The 23,254-nt window shown below is 35.9% G+C and overlaps 1 protein-coding gene across 9 annotated transcripts in view; it reads right to left on the bottom strand.

Moving 5' to 3' along the window:
* LOC119687571 (nesprin-1) overlaps nucleotides 1-23,254 on the bottom strand; it is a 138,257-nt gene that overhangs the window by 74,674 nt on the left and 40,329 nt on the right. For 5 of the 9 annotated variants that reach the window (XM_038101925.1, XM_038101928.1, XM_038101921.1 and 2 more), the window contains 8 exons: nucleotides 9,973-23,172; nucleotides 8,921-9,074; nucleotides 8,699-8,859; nucleotides 7,661-8,629; nucleotides 7,410-7,583; nucleotides 6,901-7,092; nucleotides 4,070-4,307; nucleotides 1,204-3,986 (listed from right to left, as the gene is read on the bottom strand). In XM_038101925.1, the coding sequence (XP_037957853.1) occupies nucleotides 1,204-3,986; nucleotides 4,070-4,307; nucleotides 6,901-7,092; nucleotides 7,410-7,583; nucleotides 7,661-8,629; nucleotides 8,699-8,859; nucleotides 8,921-9,074; nucleotides 9,973-23,172 (17,871 nt within the window). The remainder of the gene's footprint in view (nucleotides 1-1,203; nucleotides 3,987-4,069; nucleotides 4,308-6,900; nucleotides 7,093-7,409; nucleotides 7,584-7,660; nucleotides 8,630-8,698; nucleotides 8,860-8,920; nucleotides 9,075-9,972; nucleotides 23,173-23,254) is intronic. The other 4 variants (XM_038101926.1, XM_038101924.1, XM_038101929.1 and 1 more) reach the window with 2 other exon arrangements.

Below are 23,254 nucleotides of genomic sequence, written 5' to 3'. Positions count from 1 at the left end.
TTCTGAAAAAGTCTTAAGCATTTTTTTCTGCTTTAGTAGGTATATTAAAAATATAGTACTCTAAGTCCCAGTATGTAGTGCTGTCCTTAACATAATAGCGACTAATTCCGGTATTGAAAACTTTTGTATAATGTATTATTGTTGTTAATGTTGTAACCCATGTTAGTCCACCAGCTTTTCAAAGATTCCATAGAATACCCTACTAAAAGTATTTACTACTATTACTGGAACAAAGATAAAAACACCCATTGACATCGATGACCACACCACATACGAATAATAAAGATTTCCTAGATTATAGTTGAAAGAACACGAACGTACCCAGAGAAGTAACAAACAATTAAGCCCTATGTGATTAAAGTCCTCAAAGCGAAGCGATTAGACACAGAAAGGAGAAGCAAAAACTAAGTTAATAGATAGGGCAGACACCGAAAAATGAGGTGCAAAAAGAAAGAACTGGACCCAGATTATAAATCCAAAAAGCATGTTGGCTAAAAATGTCAACATAAAAGAGACCCTTTTCGAAGTAATGCTATTGCGGTTCCAAAGGGAAATAATTTTCTCCGAAGATGAAGTTTTTTAGTCCATACACAACATATAAATAAATTAGAGTCCGGTACACCATTCCAACGTCGAGCGTTCTGTTAAGGAAATGGGAAGATCAGACTCGATCTTCACATTTCCTTTATTGAATCATACACATCTCATCTTAATTACGTTATTCTAAACCCTAATCAATTTAACTTTTTGGATACAAGATATAAGCCGTTTTTTTCGAAATAGTGTGGATGTAGTAAAATCTATAAAAACAAAGCGACTAGCTTGCGTAAGTTCTACAGATCGAAGAAAGAATATTGGACGATAACCCATTTTCGTAATTTGAGAACATCATAATGGGCAACAGGTGTCTTCGGTGAAACTATTAATATGTGTATCAACAGGCGCCTTCACAAACTATATTATAAAATTTTAAGACATCTCCATAAGAACACGAGTATATGATATGATATGATATATGATATGATATGATATATGATATATTTCTTATAGATTACAATTTAGTAGATAAAATAAAGTGACTGATCTGAACTTAACATACAATATTTTATTAAATATATTCTAAACTATATATTTTATATACCATAATAAATATATTTATAAAATATAAATAAATATACCAAAATATAAATAACACAAACTCACCTGTACATTTCCAATAGCGTGGGTTAATTTTTGTATGTTAAAATGCAAACCAGCCAGATTTTGCACAGGTTCATCTACGAATTTAGTGCGCTCAATAATAGCTTTAACACGATCAACCAGTTGACCATATTCACGCCAACGGTCATTTTCTTTTTCCAATGAACTTTGTTGAACTTTACTTGCTGCTAGAGTATTCGCCAATTTTGTTTGGAATAGTGAAAGTTCAGCTGATAGCTCAGATTCTTCATAATTATTGAGAGACGGCCAAATTTTGTCAGCGGCCTCCTGAATTTGTTTTTGCACTAAATTTTTGACAGGAGTAACATTACCGAAGAATATTTTGTGTTCATTAAGATCATTAGAGAGATTTTGATAATCGATTCCATGTTGTCCATTTTGTAATCGTATCTCAGCTTCATGAACCCAATCATTGAATTTTGCCACTAGTTTCATGTATTCAAGACGCGAATCACGATTGTTAATTAGATACTTTTCACGTTCTTCGAGTTCCTGTGGCAAAAGCGATAGTAAAGAACGTCCTTCCGATAAAAGTTCAACCAAAGAACCTGGCATGCCCACCTCAGACTTGATGCCATCATTAATCTTGCTAAATTTATCGAGATATTGTTGTATGTCATCACTCAATTTGTGATGTTTTTGCAGTTCATGTTCAACTGATTCTGGATCGCGATCAAGTTGAGGACGAGATTTTGCTGCGCCTTCATTATTGTGCAACCAATCTAATATTTCAGATAATTCTGCGGCCAGTTTTTTGTGATGTTCGAGTTGTATTTGATGTTTTTGACGTTGTGATTCCACAGCTTTGCGTAAGCTATGTAATTGATTCTTTAAAGATTGCAATTGTTCGGTTATACTGTTTTTGTCAGCAGCAGTTCCTTCAGAAGCGATCTTTTGCCCTTTGTCATTTGCTGAAGCTAATAAGCCCTCACATTCTTGTATTTTTACAATAACGTCATCATATTTGTTGATTTTATCTTCTAAACTATCTGGTGAGTTCTCAATATCTATGATAACATCGGTATATTTCATAATAAAGGCAATTATTTCATTAATTAAGGCGATGAACTGTTCACGCAACAATAGTAATTGTCGAAGATGGGCCAGTTGATCCTCAATCAGTTTAATCATGTCATCTTGCTGTGTTAATATACTTTGCAATTCGGGCAAATTATCATCTTGCATATCGCCCATGCTACTTTTGCTGTCTTTGAGCTTTTTCAATATGTCCTCATAGGCACCCAACAGTTCTTGGACATCCTCAATCTTAGAACCAATTGGTTTGTTTAACTCTCGCAATCGTTGTTGAATTATGTTAAGGAACTGCATACAATCAGCCATTTTATTCTTAGCATCCTTATACTTCTTAATATGATCTCCCAGTGTACCGACTCTATCATTAATCACTTGTTTGATTTTAGAATAACGATCTTTCATAGTTTTAAGATCATCATTCAATTTAAGCTTATCGGGATTGCTAAGGGTTGGCAACAAACCTTTACCTTGCTCGGCCACATCATTCATTGCAGTACCAACGTTGTTGGCATTGTCAAGTAATTTCTGGTAATGTGAAAGTTGCTCTTCGAGCACTGGCAAGCTAGTAGTGCGAAGTTCCACTGCGGTTGCAGTTTCCATTTCATTAAGCCAATCATTCATTTTCTTTATTGCATCTTCGAATTGTTTGCGTCCTTGCAATAAATCGTTTAGACTCTTAGAACGTTTAGAGGTTTCATCTTTTAGTGTACCGAAGTCGTGTTCGATTTCATCCAGAATTTTCTGTAAAGCAGCTCTATCAGCATCTGAGCAATCCTTCATTATATTGTTTGCTTGACGTTGTAAATCACTTAATCTACCATCGTTAAATTGTCTTGCTTCATCGTCATACTTTTTACTTTCATTCAGTTTCTTTTCGATATCTGAAGAAGACAAAGGATGATATACGGGCAATTTTCGTACTTCAGCAATTTTCGACTTAAGCCAAGAACGCGCATTTTCGAGATCATTTTCTAACGACTTTCTAGCACGTGCTGCATCTAAAGCACGTTCCATTTCACTCTTTAGCACGTCCGACAGATTGCGTTGATCTGAGTTAAGATTGCGCAATGCTGATTCTAACTGAGCATATTCGACAGGCTCCAATTCTGGTTGCATATTGGATATACGTTTCTCCAATGCATCGGCTAGAGATTGTTTTGCTTCAGCATCCTTCATCATTCCTTTTATTTGTTGTTGACGAACTTCCGCAGATTTTGGTTCAAATCCAATTTTGACAGGCGCTTGCAATTCAACAATTTTTTCTTTAACCCAATTTTGTAGCTGGTCAATTTCAGCTTTTGCACCTTCCACACCCTTATTAGTCACATCTAAAAGTTGTGCCTTTCGATCAAGACGCTTACCTAGATCGGCATAACGTCGATCTAATGATTTCATTTGCTCTTCAACTTGTTGCCCATCTAAATTACTAATGACTTCGGCAACTTGTGCTGCTTTAGCTTTAACATCTTGTATTTTATTTGGACTTTGCTTTTCGAACTCTTCTTTTATATCCAACATGGCTGTCATTTTCTGGCCACAGTTCAAACCTGAACCCTTATCAAGCACATCCATACGCTTAATCAAAGAATCGAACCAATTTTGTACATCTTGTAAACTTTGACGGTAATTATCAATCGTATTCTGTCCACCTTGCTTCTTAGCAATAGCGTCCATTAGTTCTGTTTCTAACTTATTAAGATTATCATCGAGATCAGTATCCTCGTCTCCAACTACAGAAAAATTATTATTATGGTCATTAAAGGAAACATACATATGTTTATAGAATTTTCATTGATATAAATTAGATACTTACGAGATCCTGTCATCTCCAACATAAGTTGTGAACGTTTATCGCCAATGGAATTAAGCATATCGTTCATGGACACTAGTTCTTGTTTTGCGGCTTCTGGACGCAATTTACATGGACGAGTAGACCAATCAGATACTGCATTTTCTTGTTTTTTAATCCAATCTTGCAGTTCCGCACGTTGCTTTTGCTGTTGTTCCAATTCACTCACAGAAGCAACGAGACCATTAAGATGCGAATGTACCTGGTAATTAGAATAAAAAAGAAACTTATTAAGAATTATTCTCACGTAGGTTATTACACCATAGCAGACAACCAAGCACATTAAAACGATGACGGATAATGAATGTAAGTTTTTCACACGAGTCAAAAATCTTTAACTAAATTTTTCAAACCAGTGTTAAACAGGTATTACTTAATATTTCGAATATATTCACATATAACCACGCCCAATGTAGATGTTTTGATTTAATGTGGATTAAGAAATTTCGCCCAAAAATTGCTCTAGTAAATTTTACAAAAGAATATGAAAGTGATATTTATATAAAATAACCAATATCATCCAATATCGAGCATTATAATGTTAAAAGACCTTATTCTGTCTTCTGTGGGAATATAAGATTGCACAATAATGAATATGTGAAATAAAGTAGAAATCGCCTAATGTGGGAAATCGTAGATTCTATTGGCAGTCTGTACCAACGTAGACGAGACTTATATAGATTTTACAAAACAGATTCATTGTGATATCATATTGTGTTATTTATGCTTTTAAACTGATTCAGTGTAAAGGATAACGTCATGTGGCTAAGAGCTATAATGGCACAGATGTCAAATATCTGACAAATAATTGCCTTTATCTGGGTCTCTTGCCTTTATCTGGGATTTTTGCTGTATAGAGAAGTCGTCTTTTTTTCTGGAATATTTTCAGAAAAAAAGCTATTTTTAATACAAACGAAGTTTTGAGGAAGTTCCGACGTAGGTATAAAAAAAAGTTAGCCAGCATCCGCAATTGACATCAATGATATCATCTTTCTTTCCGGAAAGGTATTGTGTATGAAGATATTAAGACCAGTTAACATTCTTCGGTATTTCACATCATTAATGTTACCTCCAAAAACACGGATCCACGGAAACAGCAAATTAAAGACTCTGCTAATTGGATGTTTGCGTGGTAAACAAGAAGTAATTACTTATATAAAAATGATTGTATTTTATAACAGAAAGCAATTTTGTTTTTGGATCTGAATGATAAATGTGTAACATTCGATAACAGCCAATAGAAGCAGCAGTTACAAATTCTAATAAGCTAATATGTGATTCCAGTGCATATAACAGATCTGGTAGATTCATATAGGAACAGAATATAAGATTGTCAGCTTACTATATAGGATTTTGGGTTGATGGTTATAGGTACATAATTACAGATTCATTGATTGTAAAAGGTAGACTTATGAATGCTTTTCTAGCTTAATTAGTAAATATATTATTTAAGAATTTAATTAGATATATATAAGTGGATACTTCCATATCCAAAGATTGTAGTATTCTGGATCGACTATTATTTTAAATTTTCTGTTATAGACATATCAAAAACCGTAGCTGATTTAGTTGGCCACACATCAGTTTAATTATAAATTACTCTTATAATAAGAGAGTAAAAAAATAATATCAAAATTGAGCATTCGATCTAAAATAATATATAATAAAAATAAATACTCTTGGTCCCAATGGAATAAAACACTGCGACTTTAGTAGCTCTTTTGTGATGTTAGGTGTCCTTAAGTAAAAGTATAAATAAAAGTAAAGTAAATGAAGGCCAAAATGTCGATTATTAATTTCCTAATATCAGACGGAAATGGAAAAGCCGGACAGTCATAAAAAACATAAGAAGTTTCATCTGCTTAAAAGCAGATCTGTCATTTCGTCTTATCAGACCCAGCTTGTTGTTGTGGTAACGCAGACCATGGCGATATGTTAAAAAACCTGTAAACATCATTAGCTCTGTTAATCGGTCTAAAACGACATCAGAAGTACAAACTAGGTCTGTAGTTTGGCGATTATTTAGAGTGTCGTGCTAATAGCAATATTTTTTGTTACGAACACCATTTCAAATTTGATTTGAGATTCACTGCTATTATCTCACTAATAATATATGATGTGATACATAATAACGCTAACTAATAATAAACACAGCTACTCACTAATCTTTGATAGGTTTACTGTACAAATACGATGACACCAAACCAATCTACAGAATATTAAAAAAAATGTAAAAAGTGTCCTAACTAGTCTTAAGTTATATGTAGGTATTGAAATATTATTAGCAAATAACTCATCTCAACAAGATGGATCTGTGTGATAAAATAGAATGACGGATCTGCTTTGAGGTATGTGACGTCTCTTGGTGTTTCCTATTTTGAATAGGAAGAAAAACTATATCATATTGTTGTAATTTTCGAATTAAATCATGAGTTTTAAATAGTTTTCTACTTTAAGGAAGGATAAATATTCTTTATAGATTTGCAGTTTCTGTCATCGTTAAATAGTCGGTATATGTAGAGTTAATATAGATTATATATAGGAAACCTTGAAATTGAGCATGCACGATATGTAACCATGTAAATCATGGATGTAAACCTCACCTCCCTCCCCTTATATTTTAGTATAAATAAGTTTTCTTATAAATTAGTAAATTAATAATTATATAATTATTGAATAAATTGAATAAATATTAAAATGGAACCAAATTCAAATGAAATATACAATATAATAATTGCAAGGCGGGAACAAGAAGCAGCAACAAGCAATAGAAGCCAATACGCAACTGAACTTACCTTCGCGGTGAGAGATTGGAGCTTTTTGATGTGCTCACTGTTTGATCGTATTATCTTGCGATAGCCGAGAATACGGTCGTGAGCAAGTGCATCCAGGAAAGCATCATTAATATCGGATAACTCAGTATCAACATCTTCATCATCGGTACCAAAGATGTTGGTTGAGTTTTGAGCTGCTTTTTGCATAAGCGGCTATTTATCATTTAAAAATGCAAAAATATTGCAAAATTTTGTTTAAATTTCACGGCCACGGATAATTAGAATTTCGCATTTACAGTGCATTAGGGACATTGGAGGTGCAGCAGAGGATTAATGTCATTAACAATAGTAAGTAGTCAGCAATAACAAAAAAATAAAAATAAAAGCAAAACATATCATAAAATTAAATTAAATTAAAAAAACTCAAAAATTATTCTATGCACTAAATTAAATTAAGAAAATTTTAATTAAATATTATAATGGTTAATTTAAAGATAACAAGCAACTACGTTTCCCACTATTCTTCTTACCTGATCAAGTAAATCTTCCAATTTGGCACGCACAACCAATTCGCGTTCTGGTATTGTTTGCATGGCTGTTTCCAATGGGGAACTAGGGCGACTTATGGATGCTGTAGCAGCTTCGCATGCTTGGACGGCTGAGGCAAGACGTGTCTTCTCAAAGTTCAACTTGTTTTGCATGTTCTGTAAAAGCGAGAAAGTAGAGACAATATATAGTACCATTTTAAGTGGAGGGATTTTCTTCGTTATACTATACTTACTTGTGCACATTTCAGTTGATTCTGTGCCATTTCCAAGTTGATTGCTGGTGCATCCAGTTCGGTTTGTATGATTGGTTCATATTGTTCTAAGTTGCGCATTATGCTATCCAAGGTATCTTCATATTCTTGGAACTTAGCTAAAGATTCATGAAGACGATTTTTAATTTGGATTGAAGTTTGTAAAAGTGAATTGTAACTGTCTTGTATATTTTTCAGCTGTGACTCGACAGTGTCACGTATCGCAGGTGTTGTGCGTTCGTAACGTTTTATTTGACCTTGACCTTTGGCGTTCAAATCATCTAAATTCGACTGATATTTCTGAATTTCGTTCAAAAGTGCTTCGTGTTGCAAGATTTGTTCGTTGGTTTGTTCACGATTCGATATGAAAAGCGAATTATGCGCCATGAGTTGAAAAGATATTTGAAGCAACCATTTCTCAACATCTTGGAGACTCTGGTGGTAGGCATTATAGTCTGCCATTTCATTTTCAATATCTCGAATATAATTGAGACAATCATTTTTAATTTTCTCCCAACGCGCTTGCATTTGATGTATATTGTCAACGTCTGTAGACAATTCTTTAGCCTCGGACAACAAACTGTCTATATCAACACCCTTCTGTTTAATCTCATTTTGTAGTGACTTGTAGCGTTCCACTAGCGTTTTCATTTCACTTAGTTCGCTCTTTGTATCGGGCACAACTTTCAGCATGTTTTCAGTGGCATTAATCCATTTTTCCAATTTATCTTTATTGGCTGAGAAATCTGCCCATCGGGTTTGGATTTGTTTCAAATCATTCAACTTCTGTTTAATTGCTAAACCAAGTGCATCCCAATCTTCGCGTACTTTCGTCATAAGTTCACGCAATTTTTCCTGTTTCTCTTCTGGTGTAATATTCGATGCTTTCGAGTAAGCATTCTGTACCATACTCAACAAGTGCTGACCTTCGGGTAAACGAGCAGAAAGAGACTGTAAAAATTAAAAAAGAGACTGCTATAACATATGTTTTCAATATTTTATACTTATATGGGCACTCACGTTAACTATGTCCAACTGTAAGTCAATAGCTTTGGTGTCACTGTCATTAGCGCAGCCATTCAAGATCTCATATGCTTTCTGTATCCATGCATCCATTTCGCTCTTGTAATTCAAGAATTCTGTATGATCCATTAGATTTTTCTCTATTTTAGCAACCAGACCTAAAAAATTTAATAGGCCCTTTAGAAAGAGCAATTGATTTAAGCAAAGCATTGTAAATACCTTGAGCAGCTGTTAATAGTTTCGTGTAATTGGCTTGAGTTTCGACAGTTTGATCACGTACTCTTGAGCAAGCACTATGTTCCATGAGTAGTTCACAAGCATCATTCAATTCTTCAACTGTATCTTTTTCAGCAACGACTTCTTCCAACAGTTTCTAAATACACAGAATGAAATTGCAAAAATTAAAATACAGTTAAACCACAAAATACGATAAAAATTAGGGTGAAATTCAGTCCAAAAAATAATAAAGTTTAGTGACTTATTTTGATTACCAATTTCAACAAGCAAGGTAAGTCGAAGAACGATAACAGTTTTCTAAACGTCGTGAATCGATGACGGATTCTGATAAAATCATCTATTCAGAGCAATATTTTTACTAATCTCTATGCCGATATATAGCTTCGTTTAATCGGACTTTAAAGTTAGACATTTTTATATTGATTTCACAAACAAAAAATAGTAACACCATCCAGCGGCATAACTTTTTATATACAATTTTGACTTTGATTATGAAAACACTTATTAATAACTATTAGACTTGCTAAATAGCGCCTCTAGTTGCTTTTGGTTTCTGTCATGTAAAAATTTACAACTTTAAAACCGGATATCTCCATATAAAACTTGATGAAAAGTTTCTCAGAACAGCCGATATTATCAAAATCCGTCGTCAAAGCACGCCACATATGTAACTGCTATCGTACCCAAATCAAACTCGGAAACTACTTCAAAAATATTTTACATTTGACTATTTTTTCACTAAGTCACACCCATTTTTTATCGAAATCTGTTAGATAAAATTTACATTAAATCTACCAAAAGTTAAACTACTGAGTTTTGTTAAATCATATGTTAAAATAAAAAATTCTTAAAAAGCAATTGTTAGAGGAAAAGTGTAAGAGTAGGTGTACAAGTACGGATTCATCAATGATGTGTTAAGAGTATTACAGCAAATTGAGATCTACTCGTGGGTTAGTTATTGTTAGTAGCAATTACAGATAAGTTAGTGCAAAACGTGCTGTGTTATCGATTTAGGACATGATGATGGAACTTACCTTGGCGTTAACCAAGTCTTCAGGCGTTTTGTTTTCCTCTTCGCTGGCTTTGGCAACGCGTTTGTTAATGTAATCGATCCATTGATTGATTTTGTTGAATTTTTGCAAGAAAGCGTTCCACGATGTCAAACAGGACTCCAAGTTCGAGCGCGCATCACGTGATATTGCTTGCAATGTTTCCCACTCATTTGTCAATTGTCTGATCTCTTGTGAGACAACATCTTGACCTTCAGAACTGGTTGTGCTAATTACAGCTTTGCTTAACTCTTCGCATGCGTCCAACAAATAACTGCCTTCGGACATTGTGACGTCGATGTCGCCTAATTTTTTCAAACTGTCCTCCACTTTTTGTTTCTCACCATGGCAATCAGAACACTGCTCGAGATCAATGCGTGTCTTGCGCAACCAGTCTTGTATTTCATTAGATGCTTGCTTATATTTATCATGACTATTGACTTGGTTCTCGAGAGACTCGATAATATTTGAGAGAAGTGTTTGTAACGCTTCATATTTGTTAAGACCATCTTTGAAGTCGTTGCGGTCAAGACTGTTGTCTTCGTTTAGGCGTTGATTAATTTTTTCCATTATGTCGTGATGTCCGTTTATGTCGCGTTGTATGGCGCGGAATTTTTCGAGTGCAGCACGTTTTTCGCTGAGATCATTAAGGAATTCAAAGTTGGCTTTACAGTTCGGTTCGATATCTTCAAGCCATTCAGTAAGCAGTTTATATAACTTATATATCTCTTCAAGTTCGGCTAATCTATTTGCAAGTTGTTGGCGTACATCATTCAAATCAACTAAAAGTTTTTCAAAGTCTTGTTTCAATAGCTCTGTGTCTTCCTGTATCTTTGCTGCACCATTTTGTTCAGTATTCATTATTACCTTTTCTTTAAGCTCCAATAAGTAACGTAACTTATTTTGACCAGCTTCAAAGCCCTGTCTTAAGTTCTTGACAGTGTTGAGTTTTATCTGAACTTCGTTCAAAGTTCCCGGTATTACTTTGCATTCTAAAAGCTTTTCTCGCGTATTTTCAATCCATGATTGGCATTCCTCGTACAATGTGTGATGTTGTTGGTGTTCTTGATAGTGCACTTCAAGACGACGCATAACTTCCTTTGCAATTATTAGCAACGCATTATATTTAGTAGTGAGTTGCATTATAGCGTTACTTATGCGCGTATCAGAACATGTTTCCAGCAAAACTTGTGCTTTCATATTTAAATGATCCAATATTTTTTGCCAGTCGAACAATGTTTGTAAATGCCCTTGGAACTCCTCGAGAACATTCTTCTTTTGACCAAGATTTTCCTGTAATTTATTGTATGACTGAACCAAAGCTTCTGTTTTAGTCAACCATTCAAGTGCCTCAGCGTACTGATCTTGGTAGTCGGACCACTTCACGATACCAATTTCTAGATAATCCTTTGCTTTTTTCAATGCATCAACATAAGCATCGAATTCTTCTTGTAATAAAGCAACTTCTTCTTCTATAATTTCACGGTCTTCAGGTTCTGCGCTACGACAAGCGATCTCCCCTTGAGCCAAAGCCGCTTCAAGTTTCTTTTGTCCTTCGCTAACTTCACTTTGTAGAATCTTCAGTTGGTGAGTTTTTTCAGCCAAAGCTTGCTTATCACCGGTTGGCTCAGAGCACTTACTTAATCGTTCCTTTGCATTTCGCAACCATGCAGCAAATTCACTTCCAGCATCAATAAGCGCCTGGTATTGATCAATGGTATTCTTTTGCTTGTCATACAAATCTTTAGCCTGTTTTGTTAACGTTTCATATTTATTTGAAATCTCTGTTGCTGGCGCACCCTGTTGTAAATCGGACGCTTTAGATGTTACTGATTGTATCATCGGTTCAAAGGATACAATGTCCTGCACAATATTATTTGTTTGTCTTAAGAATGCCTTGCGTTCACTTAAGCCAGAACTAAGACCTGGCTGACCTTTCTTCGATTTAACGATTTTTTGTTCGCAAGCCTGTTGAAGTTTCGCTTCTCTATCTTGAATCCATTGTTGTAACTGTGAATAGCTGGAACTATAATCAGCCCATTGTAATAGATTTGTCTCTAACTGTACTTTAGCTGTCGATAACTTCTTAACTAAACGATCCCAGTCATTTTGTAATTCTTTCATTTCACTATTGATAACATCGCGGCCATCGGACCTTGTATTTCTAACAACTTTTTCTCCATTATTTATAGCTGAATGCACTAGATTTTGACCAACTTCTCTATTCTTTATTAGATCGTGTATTTTTTCTAGACGTCTTTGTAAGACATCTTTTGACGCTGCATTTGAAGCTTCAGTGCACTCACGAATCACATCCTTGGCATTGTTAATCCAATCCCGTGCTGATTTAACATTTGTATTATATTCACGATGTTGATCACAATTGGTCTCGACCTTTTTAAGTACATCCTTTGCCAAATTTGTCTGTACCTGGTACATTGAATTCAAATGCCTTAATTGATTATTTACATATGAATCGAGATGCGATTTTAAGAGACTCGCAGCAGATGCATTGAATTTGTCAATATTATTTTTTCCTTTTTCTATTCGCGACATTATATCCCTCATATCTGCCACTTGTTTCTCTTTTTCTGGCAAATTGGGTAACAAATTAAGTTTATGATTTTTCACCAATATATCAATTTGCTGTAACCACTCAATGAGACGATCGTATTCTTCTTTGTATGCTCGCCATTGTACCATAGTGACCTCAAGTCCTTCTTTCTGTTGGTTAATTTCTCTAAACAGTGCTTCAAAGTTATCACGTAGGCTGCGAATATCATTTCGGATAATTTCTTGACCTTGTGTAGAGGTGCTAGCTAAAACAACATCTCCAGTGTGAACCAAATGCTCAACTAATAACTCACCTTGAGCTTGTTTGTTTAGCAATGCTTCAGTTGCTTGAACAGCACTTTCTATAGCAAGTTTATCACTCAAAGTGCCCTGTTTCAGCACTGGGAATTTCTCACGAGCGCGGCTTATCCATGCAACCAAATCGTCATAAGCTTCTTTGAATAATCGGTGATCTTTGTATTGATCTTGACGTTCAGATAACAATTTCTGAATTCTAGAAACTAGTTCATCAAATTTGTCTAGCACTTTTTGAGCTTGGAAAGCAGCTTGACTTTGTTGTCCACTTGCTATCATTTCCTTTGCTTGAATTTTCAATGCATCTACTTCAATTTTTTCAACTCGAGATCTTTCTTCAGCAGTTTTGATACGATCTAGTTGTGCTCTCTTTTCTGTCATGGTAGTTTGGAATTCAGAAAAGTCTTTCAATGTGTCTTCAAGGGACTTATTATACTTGTTCACATTTTCGATTTGCTCCAAGAAGCCAGACCACTGTGTAATGGAATCATCTAAATTAGCTTTGACATCAATTATACGTAGTGCTATAACTGACCATAACTCTTGAAGGTCTGCCAAGTCTTTATTAATGGCAGCATGACCAGCAGGTGCAGTATTAGCTAACACATTCTGAGCTAATTCTACGATGCTCAACACTTTTGCAGAGCCTTCATCTTTTAGTAGTATTACATCTTGTATGATAGATAGCTTCTTCTCCAAATCTTTCTGACTCATAAGCGATGAATCTGTACAGTAATCAAGATTCTCTTTAATTCTATTTATCCATGCAGTACATTCTGACACAGAGTTATCGAATTCTTGATGAGATGTTACATACTGCTGCCAACGGTTGTTTAGCTCTTTCACTTTGTGCAAAATTTGTTGATATTTAGTGACTAATTCAGGACCAAAGGAACGTGCGCTTGAAGGTCCCTTTAACAACAGTTGTGCTTTTTCTGACACATTATCAATCTCCAACTCTTTAGCTCGAACTTCACCTTGTAATGTTTTTAGATCTTCCAATTGCGACTTCTTCTCATTCAAATTAGGTTTCAGATCAATGGCATGTAGTTTGTAGTCAGTATCACGTAGCCATGTCAAGCACTGATCTCTTAAGTGTTCATAGTCTACCCATTGTTGCAGGCGATTTTCTATTGCTTCAATTGTAGAAGTGACCGAAGCAATAAGGCTTTCCCACTCTTGCTGTGTATTATCGATTTGAGTTTTAATATTCACTTGTCCAACATCTACTGTGCCGGGTATAACTTTCTCGCCCAATGCACGTACTTGATCCACTCGAGGGAATTCATCTGCCAAACTGTCTTTTAAATTCTTCAAACGATCGAGATTTGTATGTAATGACACTTGTTCCAAGTCCAAGTCTCCCCAATAATTTATTGTGTTGTGAGTAGCATCAATGAATTCTTGAGCATCCATCACTGCTTTGCAATATAATTGATGGGCGCTTACAATACCCTCATAACGTTCAACATAATCTTTAACCCTTTTATGCAGTTTTCCAAATTGGTCCGTAATATCTTTTGTGATTTGCTCTACATGCTCTGTCTTTTCCGGCAAGTTTGCTGCTATATCTTGTAAATTACCAACCTCTACTTGATGATTACTAATATCACTTAAAATGTCGCGATAATTCTGTAACATCGCACGTTTTTCATCTAAAGTTGTTTTCAATTCTATGTGAGGTGGAAGTGTCTTTTCAACTTCAATCAACCATGTCTGCAACTTCTTGGCGATTTCATCAAACCCTGACCATTTGGACATCTTATCTTGCATTTGTCTTGAGGTCATAACAATATTATCAAACAGTTGATCAAATGTTTGTTGTAGTTCTTCAAGCTGGGAACGAATAGCTTCACGACCATCAGTAGCAGTCAACCCATAACACTTCTCACCTAACTCAATAGTATTATTCAACAGTAAAGTCGCGGTTGGCTGTTGAGCCACTAATTCCTGAATAACGGTTTGCTTCTTCAGTAAATCATCGCGAGAACCAAGTTGAGACAAATCACAACAGTCATCATATTTTCCTTGCGCACTAGCGATCCAATCTGAGCACTGTTTGTACTTATCATTGAAGTGTTGGTGATCCTGAACGGCTTGCTCGCATTTCTTCAGTATTTCTTTAGTTGTAGTTTGAATTGATTGGAAACGGGAAGTTACTTGTTGGACGTTTACTGCAATCCTTGTTTCACCAGAACTTTGTATTAACTCGGAAGAGTCATCTTTAATTTTTTCAAACTCAACTTCATTCTGACGAAGATTTTGCAAAATTGTTTGGAAGCGTTGTAGCTGCTCTTCCTTCTCTTCCAATGTAGATTTTGGATTGTAGTTTTTAAGTGCATTCTCGGCTTCACTCAACCATGTGATTAGACGATCCAAATTTACTTCATAATCATTCCATTGTTGCAATCGGTTTTCTAATCCACTTTTTACGTCACTCAAAGAACTATTAAACTTCTCAAAGTCAACCTTCAAGTTACTTAAATCACGTGCCATGGCTTCCTTAGAACGTGCGGGTAACAAGCCGGCATTTTGTTCGATATGTTCTGAAAGAGCTTCTAATTTAGATATTACAATTGGCAGACCATCCTGTATATCAATTATTTTGTTGAGACGTGCCTGTAAGGCCACTTTATTTCCTGAATAATCAGAGTAGCCAGTAAGTCGATCCCACAAATTCTTTTGGTAGTCCTGTTGAGCTTTTTGTAATTCACTGAATTGCTGGAATACCTCAAAAGCTTCTTCGAGCTTACCAAGTAAGTTAGTGCAGTCAGCTGACACCTTTTCATAACGTGTATTAACGTCAGAGATAGCATTTTGTATTTCAGCTGCATTGCCTGCAACTGCACTTTCAAGTAAAATTCCACCCTTTTCATTTACAGATTCTACAACTCGTTTATGTGAATTTATATCTTGCATTGTGCCTTTGTATTTAAATAATTTCGAACGAATCTCTTGAGCATTAGTCCATGTGGTAGGATTTTCATTCTGCAATACTTTTTCGATTTGATCTAGCCAATTAAGCGTTTGGTTAAGTATATCATGATAGCTAGACAACTGTACAGTTTGTGCTTCCTGCCGTTTCTGCAAGCTACGTATGCCTTCATCCAATTTATCCCAACGATCTCTTATATCTCGTAATTCCTTACGTATTTTCTCACGACCAGAAGTAGATGTTTCTGGCAAAGCTTTTTCCCCAGCAGAATTTAATGCAACAAATAGAGCGTCAGCTTGTTCCTTTTCAGACAATAGGACTTGTAAAATATTTGCTGACTGTAATGGTTCGTCTTTAAGTGCACTTTCCAATTGTTTCTCAATCGGTTTTAACCACAAGTCTACTTCAATGTATTTATCTTGATAAATTTGATGATCATCCACCAAATTTGACCAACGATTGACAACTTCTTTGCTAAGCACCTGCAGTAATTGATAGCGATTGGTTATTTGAGATGCAAGTGTTTTTAAACGCTCTGCTCCACAGTTATTGAGCAGCGCGTGAGCAGTATCGGCAAATGCGTCAATTTCTTTTTCTTTGTGCATGATGAGATCACGTTGAATTTTGTACTTTTCCAACTGCTCAAACTTTTCATGAAGTGTCGATTGTAGCTGTTGCTCCCGGAAAACACTTTCGGCTGTACGACACCATTTCGACAACTCTTCTAATGATTTTTCAAAATTATTCCATTGCTGCAGTACATCCTTCTGCTTACCCTCGATGCCTTCAATGTCATCGAAATGACTTTTTATTGTGGTTTCTAATTCTTCTACCTCCTTTTCAAGAATTCCATTTCCTTTTTCGGAAGTTGTGGGTTGTATGCTTACCAACTGCTCGCGTATGTCTGCCATGAGTTTCTGTGCATGTGGTTTGTTCTGTGCTAATTGCTCCAATGTCTCAATTTTCCGTTTAATATCCGTTTTTTCACCATAAGCATCGTCACATTCTAGAAGTTTCTCTTTCTCTGTCGCTATCCAAGATTTGGCAGTCGCGATTTGGTTATTTAACTGTGCGTGCTTATCGACACAATCTTCAAGGTTTTTCAGTATTTCATCAGATTTCTGTACAATGCTTTGGAAAAGTTTCTTAATGGATTGCAAGTAAACATTTAAGGAATTATCTTTTATTTGCTCAATCAAAATTTGAGCTTTGTCACATACATTATCGACCAAAACATTATGCGTTGTAATTTCCTGGTGTAATAATTTATGATTCTGCAGTTGCGCACGTTTCTCTTGCAATGAAGTTTTGAGTTCAGTGTGGCTTTGCATTGCCTTATCAACATCCTTTAACCATTTTGTTAATTGATCCTGTGCAATCGTAAACTCGTTGAACTGCAAGAGACAGTGATCGATTTTCTGTATAGTAGAATTTAGGTCATCAGTGTAGTTATCCCACATAGTTCGCAAGTTTCTCAATTGTTGACGTATGATTTCTCGACCGTCTGGACTGGTATGCCCATACAGCTTTTCGCCACGATCTATCAAGCTTTCGAATGTTGTGGAATCGTTTACACGCTCTTCAGACATTTCACGTAATTTATTTTGATGTTCTTGCAATATATTTTGATCACCTACAACTTCACTATAGTTTGCTAATTTATTTGCAGAGTCCTGGACGGCTTTTTTGAACAGTTCGTAATCCGAATCGAACAATTCATGATCTTTTGCGTAGTTGGTATACTTCACAATGGATTCTCTGCAAAGGTTTTTGAGAGTTTGATAGCGGGTATTTAAGCGGGATAACTTAAGATTTAAATCAGTTTCACCCTCGATTACGCGCCCTTGCTCCATTAGATCGTTTATGGAAGTGCCACGATTTTCAATTTCCTGTGCTATTTTTTCTAACTCTTTAAGGTGTGCTTTCTTGGCATCTGCCGTACTCCTTAGACTTTGATTTTTAACAATTCCTTCAATGTTCTTCATCCAATTATCAAGATCATCGATAATGGCTGAAAATTCGTCCCATTTCGAACAAAGTTGTTTTAGTTGAACAAGAGAATCTTGACATTGCAACATAAAATCATTCCAAGCCTTTTTCGGTTCAGCGAAGCTCTTCAAAAGTGCAGGATGACCAGACGGATGAGTTTGCGTTATAACAGTTTCTAGTAAATTATGGCAAGCATCAAATATTGCGTCACCTTCAGATTTATGCTGAAGTAGATTTTCCACGACAACTAACTTCTCTTCGGCGCCTTCTTTTTCAAAAGTAGTTTCATTTAAAATTTCAACTGCTTCTGTTTTAATGGTATTAAGCCAGTCCTGAGCTTTCTCTAACACTTGATCATAGGCTTCATGTTTCATTACTTGATTATTTACTACGTTAATTCGATCCGATATCTTATTCACCATATCATTATATTCCTGTATCGATTCCTCAGTTTTACGTTCCGACTCATCATCGCATAATGTGACAGCCTTATCTTGGAGCTGTTTGAGTGCATTCTTATGCAGATTAATTTCCTGCAACTGAGTTTTGTAGTTGCGCAAAGCGGATTTTTTTGCTGCTAAGGTAGGATACAATTCATCGTCTTTGACAACCTTTGCCTTTGCTTCATTTAGATAATGTGAAACCTGAGTATAACTATCTTCGATTGAAGTCTTTTGAATGAGCACCGCTTCGACTTGCTGCATAAGAGCATTGGCTTCATCACGCAAATAATCATAGTTCTCCCGCAGCTGTCGCAGCTCAGAACGTATTTTTTCCCGATTTTCAGGTGTGATTGTTGGGTATAATGCTTCACTTATGTCAACGGCATTATTTAAAAGCAACTGACCATTATCAAAAACTTTCATGTAGTTCTGAATAGTTTTAAGTTGTTGCGCAGTAGCTGATGATGAACCAGGTGATCCCATACGTGCAAGCTCTTGGAATTCGATTTTCGCATCCTGGAACCATTCATTAAAATCATTCACTGCCTTATTAAAGCTGACATTTGCTTTTTGTGCACCTTTCATCTTATCAATGTAACCTGCTAAGCTTTTGGAAGCAGTTTGATACCGCTGAACCAAATGGGTCACAAATTGACCAATTCGAGCCTCAGGGTTCTTCGCTATTAGAAGTTGTGATGTTTTTTCTAAATTATTGATAAGTGGCTCATGAGCCTTTACATCGCCTTGCAATATTACCAATTCTTGCATCTTTTTATCAATGCCAGGTATATCAATTTGATTGCTAGTCTCCGCTTTGATGTGTCCTTCCACATCTCGCAACCACGACGAAATATCTTCATTTGCCTGTTCATATTGCGACCACAAATCGACATTTTCATCCAAAATATTTCTTATTTTGTCAAAACTGTCCTGCAAATTGTGCATTTCAGCGTTGAGTAACTCAGCATCTTTCTTTAAATCGTGAAGATTTTGGGGCGATTCAACCACTTCAAGCATTTCCAAAGTTTTTAACAGTTCACCATGTTTCTTTTTGCAATCATCAATGCTTTTTCCTACTTCTTGTAAAGAGGATTTCTTTACATCTAAATTGTACTTATCGCTTGTTGTTTCCGGCTGACACCAGGTAACTTTTTCCCGTTGAGTCGATATTATGCGTTTTAAAGCCCCAACTCTATCGTTGTGGAACTTTTTCAAAAATTGCAAAAGCGAGCCCTCAATTTTTTTGGCATACAAATCGACTCCTTCAAAACGCTTTTGCACATTATTGAGTTCTTTGGGAATAATAGATTCGTTGAAGGTTGGATATAAATTCCGGATTTCATCAACTTTTTGTTTTATGGTGTCAACATCATTTCCACTATTACCCAATTCACCGCGTAATGCTCTACATTCCAGTAGTCGTTCCATAATTTTAGAATTGTCTCCAGACATATCGTCACATTTAATTAATTTTTCGCGTAGTTTGTTTATATTTTCACCCACTGCTTTGATATCCTTTCGTAATTTCTGCTCCTGATCATTGAATGAGGATGTTATAGCATTTAAGCGTTCTGAGTTCATCTCAAGTTCAGCAAATTGATCCGCAAGCACTTGATTCAATGCAGTTAAAGCTGGAATTTCAACACCGTTGTTAATTTTCACTAATTCATTAGTTTTATCTCGAATTGTTTCCTTTAATGTTTGGTAAGTAGGAAGATCAGAGTGATATTTACTCAAACGCATGGGTCCAAATTCGATTTCGATGGTATTATCGGCCGCATCACTAAGACCTTGATTTGTTTCCGATATCCACGGGAGCAAATCTTTCTTTGCATCCTCTATTTGTGACCAAATCACAGTTTCCGTTTCGAAAGTATGTGATTTCTTTGCAGTTTGGTCATGTAAATCTTGCCATTGTTTTTTAGCATGAATGACATCATTTGGAATTTCTTGTGGTACAATCTCACCGATAGCTTCAAATAGTTTTGCAACATTATTTCCTCTGCGCTCAAATTCATCAAGATTTACTTTACACTTTCGTACTTGTTCCATTGTTTTGCGGGTTTTATCAAAAGCTTGCTGTAATTCGACTTCATCGTGTGGATGTTGTGGAATTGTACGGAATAGATCTTCTGCTTTCTTAAGATCTGCAGAAAACTTATTTTTGGAATCAGCATATTCACGTAGTGATTGACTAATGGCATTATATTTCTGAATGCGCTCAGCTATTTCATTTTGTAAAGAGTCGTAGTTTTTATCCATAATTAAAAGACCCTCCTGTATTGCAGGCATTATTGTAATATCTTCTCGCATTAATATTGATCCTTCATCGTGTATACTGTCCTTTACGCCGGCTTGATGTTTAATAATTTCATTAAGTGCAATAAGATCTGCAATTATTTGATCAATATTATTCAAATTGGGTTTTTGCTTCAGAATGTTGTTCAGTTTGTCCCGATTCTCTTGCAGAGCTTTTCCGAAATTATTTTCTAGCGCTACAAACTTCTCTTTTCGCACATTCATTTGATCTATTTGTTGTTTTTGACTTTGAGAACGCATTTTGAGATTATCCAATTTATTACCAATATCATTAACGATCTGTAACGCAATAAGTGGTTTTCGCGTTGCCATATCTCTCAATTGAATAGCTGTGCTTTCATCAATATCCTTAGCCTGATCCTTCCAGTATCCCAATGACGCTCCAATTGTGTCAATTTCATTTATAATTTTTGATAACTCTTGAGTGTTAGGTGCCTCTACTTTCTCCAACTGGTGCTTAATATAATTTAAATGACTTTCTGTCTCATTTTTCCAACCAAGAAGTTCAGTCCATTTTTCTAGAGCTGCTTTCTTCTCCATCATATTACCTTCTAAGTTTTGATAGTTAACCACCAGAGAAGTGTAAGCATCATTAAGAGCATTCGCTTCTACTGGCGAAGAATGGAGTGCAAGTTGTTTAACTTCATCGTAAATGGAATTGAAACTTGGCTTCTTGTCGGCATGCTCTTGCATTAACGCATGAATGACATGCAAACTCGTTTCAACGCGCTCTGGATTTATTTCTTCTACTTGAGAAATTTGATTGCGTAATTGATTCATCCAGTTTGAGAAATTTGCGAGTTTGGCGTTGAAATCTTGTCTTGACATTATGGCATCTGAAACGTCGTTGATATTTGCTCGGGTTGCTTCTGACAGTTTTTGTAATTTGACCTTCATGCCGTTAATGCGATCTTTCATTGCAGTTGCTCCTTCAGGTGCTAAATGCAAACTAATCTGATCAGCCGACTGGCTTAATGCTACTAGTTTGGCTTGCTGTTCAGATATCTCATTATTGAACAGTTTCAGTTGAACTAATTCTTTTTCGAGCTTATCTACATATGGAGTACTGAGTACAGCAGATCGCTTACTGACCTGTTCTTCGCCTTTATTTACCCAGTCTTCTAACTTAGAAGCATCTGCATCGAACGACTTCCAATTGGAAACTAATTTTTCTAGTTTTGAACTAGCCTGTTTTGCATTTTCATGAACAGATGTCCAGCGGGAGTGCATGGCATCTAACTCATCAGGGGCATTGGTTTTACATAACATTTTATGACTTATGTTTGAGATGCCTTGGAGTCTGTCTAATTGCTCGAGGCATTGTGTTTCAAATTGTTTGGCATTTTGTTGCAATGCAACAGCTTCTTCTAAGGTAATGGGCTTAGGAACTATAGTATTTACCTTGACTTCACTTTCCTCAACGATTGGTTTGATTTGCTGTAAACCTGCTTGGTATTGTTGCCAGTTAACCAAATCTTCTTGTACAGCCTGTGCCTGATGATCAAAGTTACGATTGATAACGCTCAACACTTCTTGGAGTTTTGTAATTTCGCCCTTCAAACGCTTCGCTTCTGCAATATTACCCTCTTTTGGCGCCAACTCTGATGCATCAGCCGATAGTAAATCGAGTTGCTTCATACGCTCAGCTAGTATACCCTTGAAGACGTTGACTTTAAGTAAACGCTCTTCGGGTGTAAGGTCTTCTGATTTAAGTGTTTCAATAGTTTTTGGTGCAACCTTATTAGCCCACTCCTGTAACTCAGCTAAACGAGACTTGTAATTGTTCCATTTAGTGCTGTAATCTTCTAAATACCCAACACGATCTTTCACATGCTCCATGGTATTAAAGAACATTTTTTCAACTTCTGTCACCTCTTTTTCGAGTATTGGACGCTTTTCAATAGCTGCTAATGTTGCCAGTTCACCCTTTAGAGTATGTAACTTAGGTAGTAACTGCTGCGAGGCCTGTTGTAACTGTACATTTAGTTCACGTTTAGCTTTTAGATCCTGACTAACGTTTTTAGGATCAGTTTGTAGAGGAGTAAGCGCACGTAATTCAGTCTCAGCAACTTGTAACAAGGAGAAAATATCATTTTTCTGATCGACAAATTCATTCCATACAGCTTGGGTTCCTTTCAGTGCTTGCAACTTATCGGCTGTTTCGGTATATGCCTCATTCCAACCTGTTTCAAGGTTGAGCACTTCAGCATTCACAAAGGCAGGTGCATGTACATCTTTACTGAGATCACGACCACGTTGCAACATAGACATTATGTGTGGTCGCTGATGGTCGAGTTGATTAATGGCATACTGCTGTTCTTCAATCATTCTATTAACGCGTTCCAAACTATCAGGGGCAGGTATATTAGCCGTCTGTTCCTTAACTTTGCTAAGCAGACAAACAACCTCATGCACTTCACGTCTATATGTGTAGCATTTTGAGAACACCTCAGTTTTTACCATCGTTATTTCAATTGTTGGTATAAGATTCTTATATCGAGCAATCAAGTCCTCCAGTTTTTTCTGCTCTAAATTTGCCTCCATTTCACTAGCATAGCTAAGTAAGGAATCTAAAGTCTTGACAAGCCACTTCATGTCCTCACGTTTGTTATCTGCTTCTTGACAGATTTTCTATAAGCAATAAGAAAATAAATTAGTTACGAGAAATGTCGCTTGAATTAAATAAAATGTGAGATGAGATGGGTTTAATGGT

Source organism: Teleopsis dalmanni, chromosome X (genome assembly GCF_002237135.1).
Source record: "Teleopsis dalmanni isolate 2A chromosome X, ASM223713v2, whole genome shotgun sequence".
NCBI lineage: Eukaryota > Metazoa > Arthropoda > Insecta > Diptera > Diopsidae > Teleopsis > Teleopsis dalmanni.
This window is presented reverse-complemented; position numbering and strand designations above follow the sequence as displayed.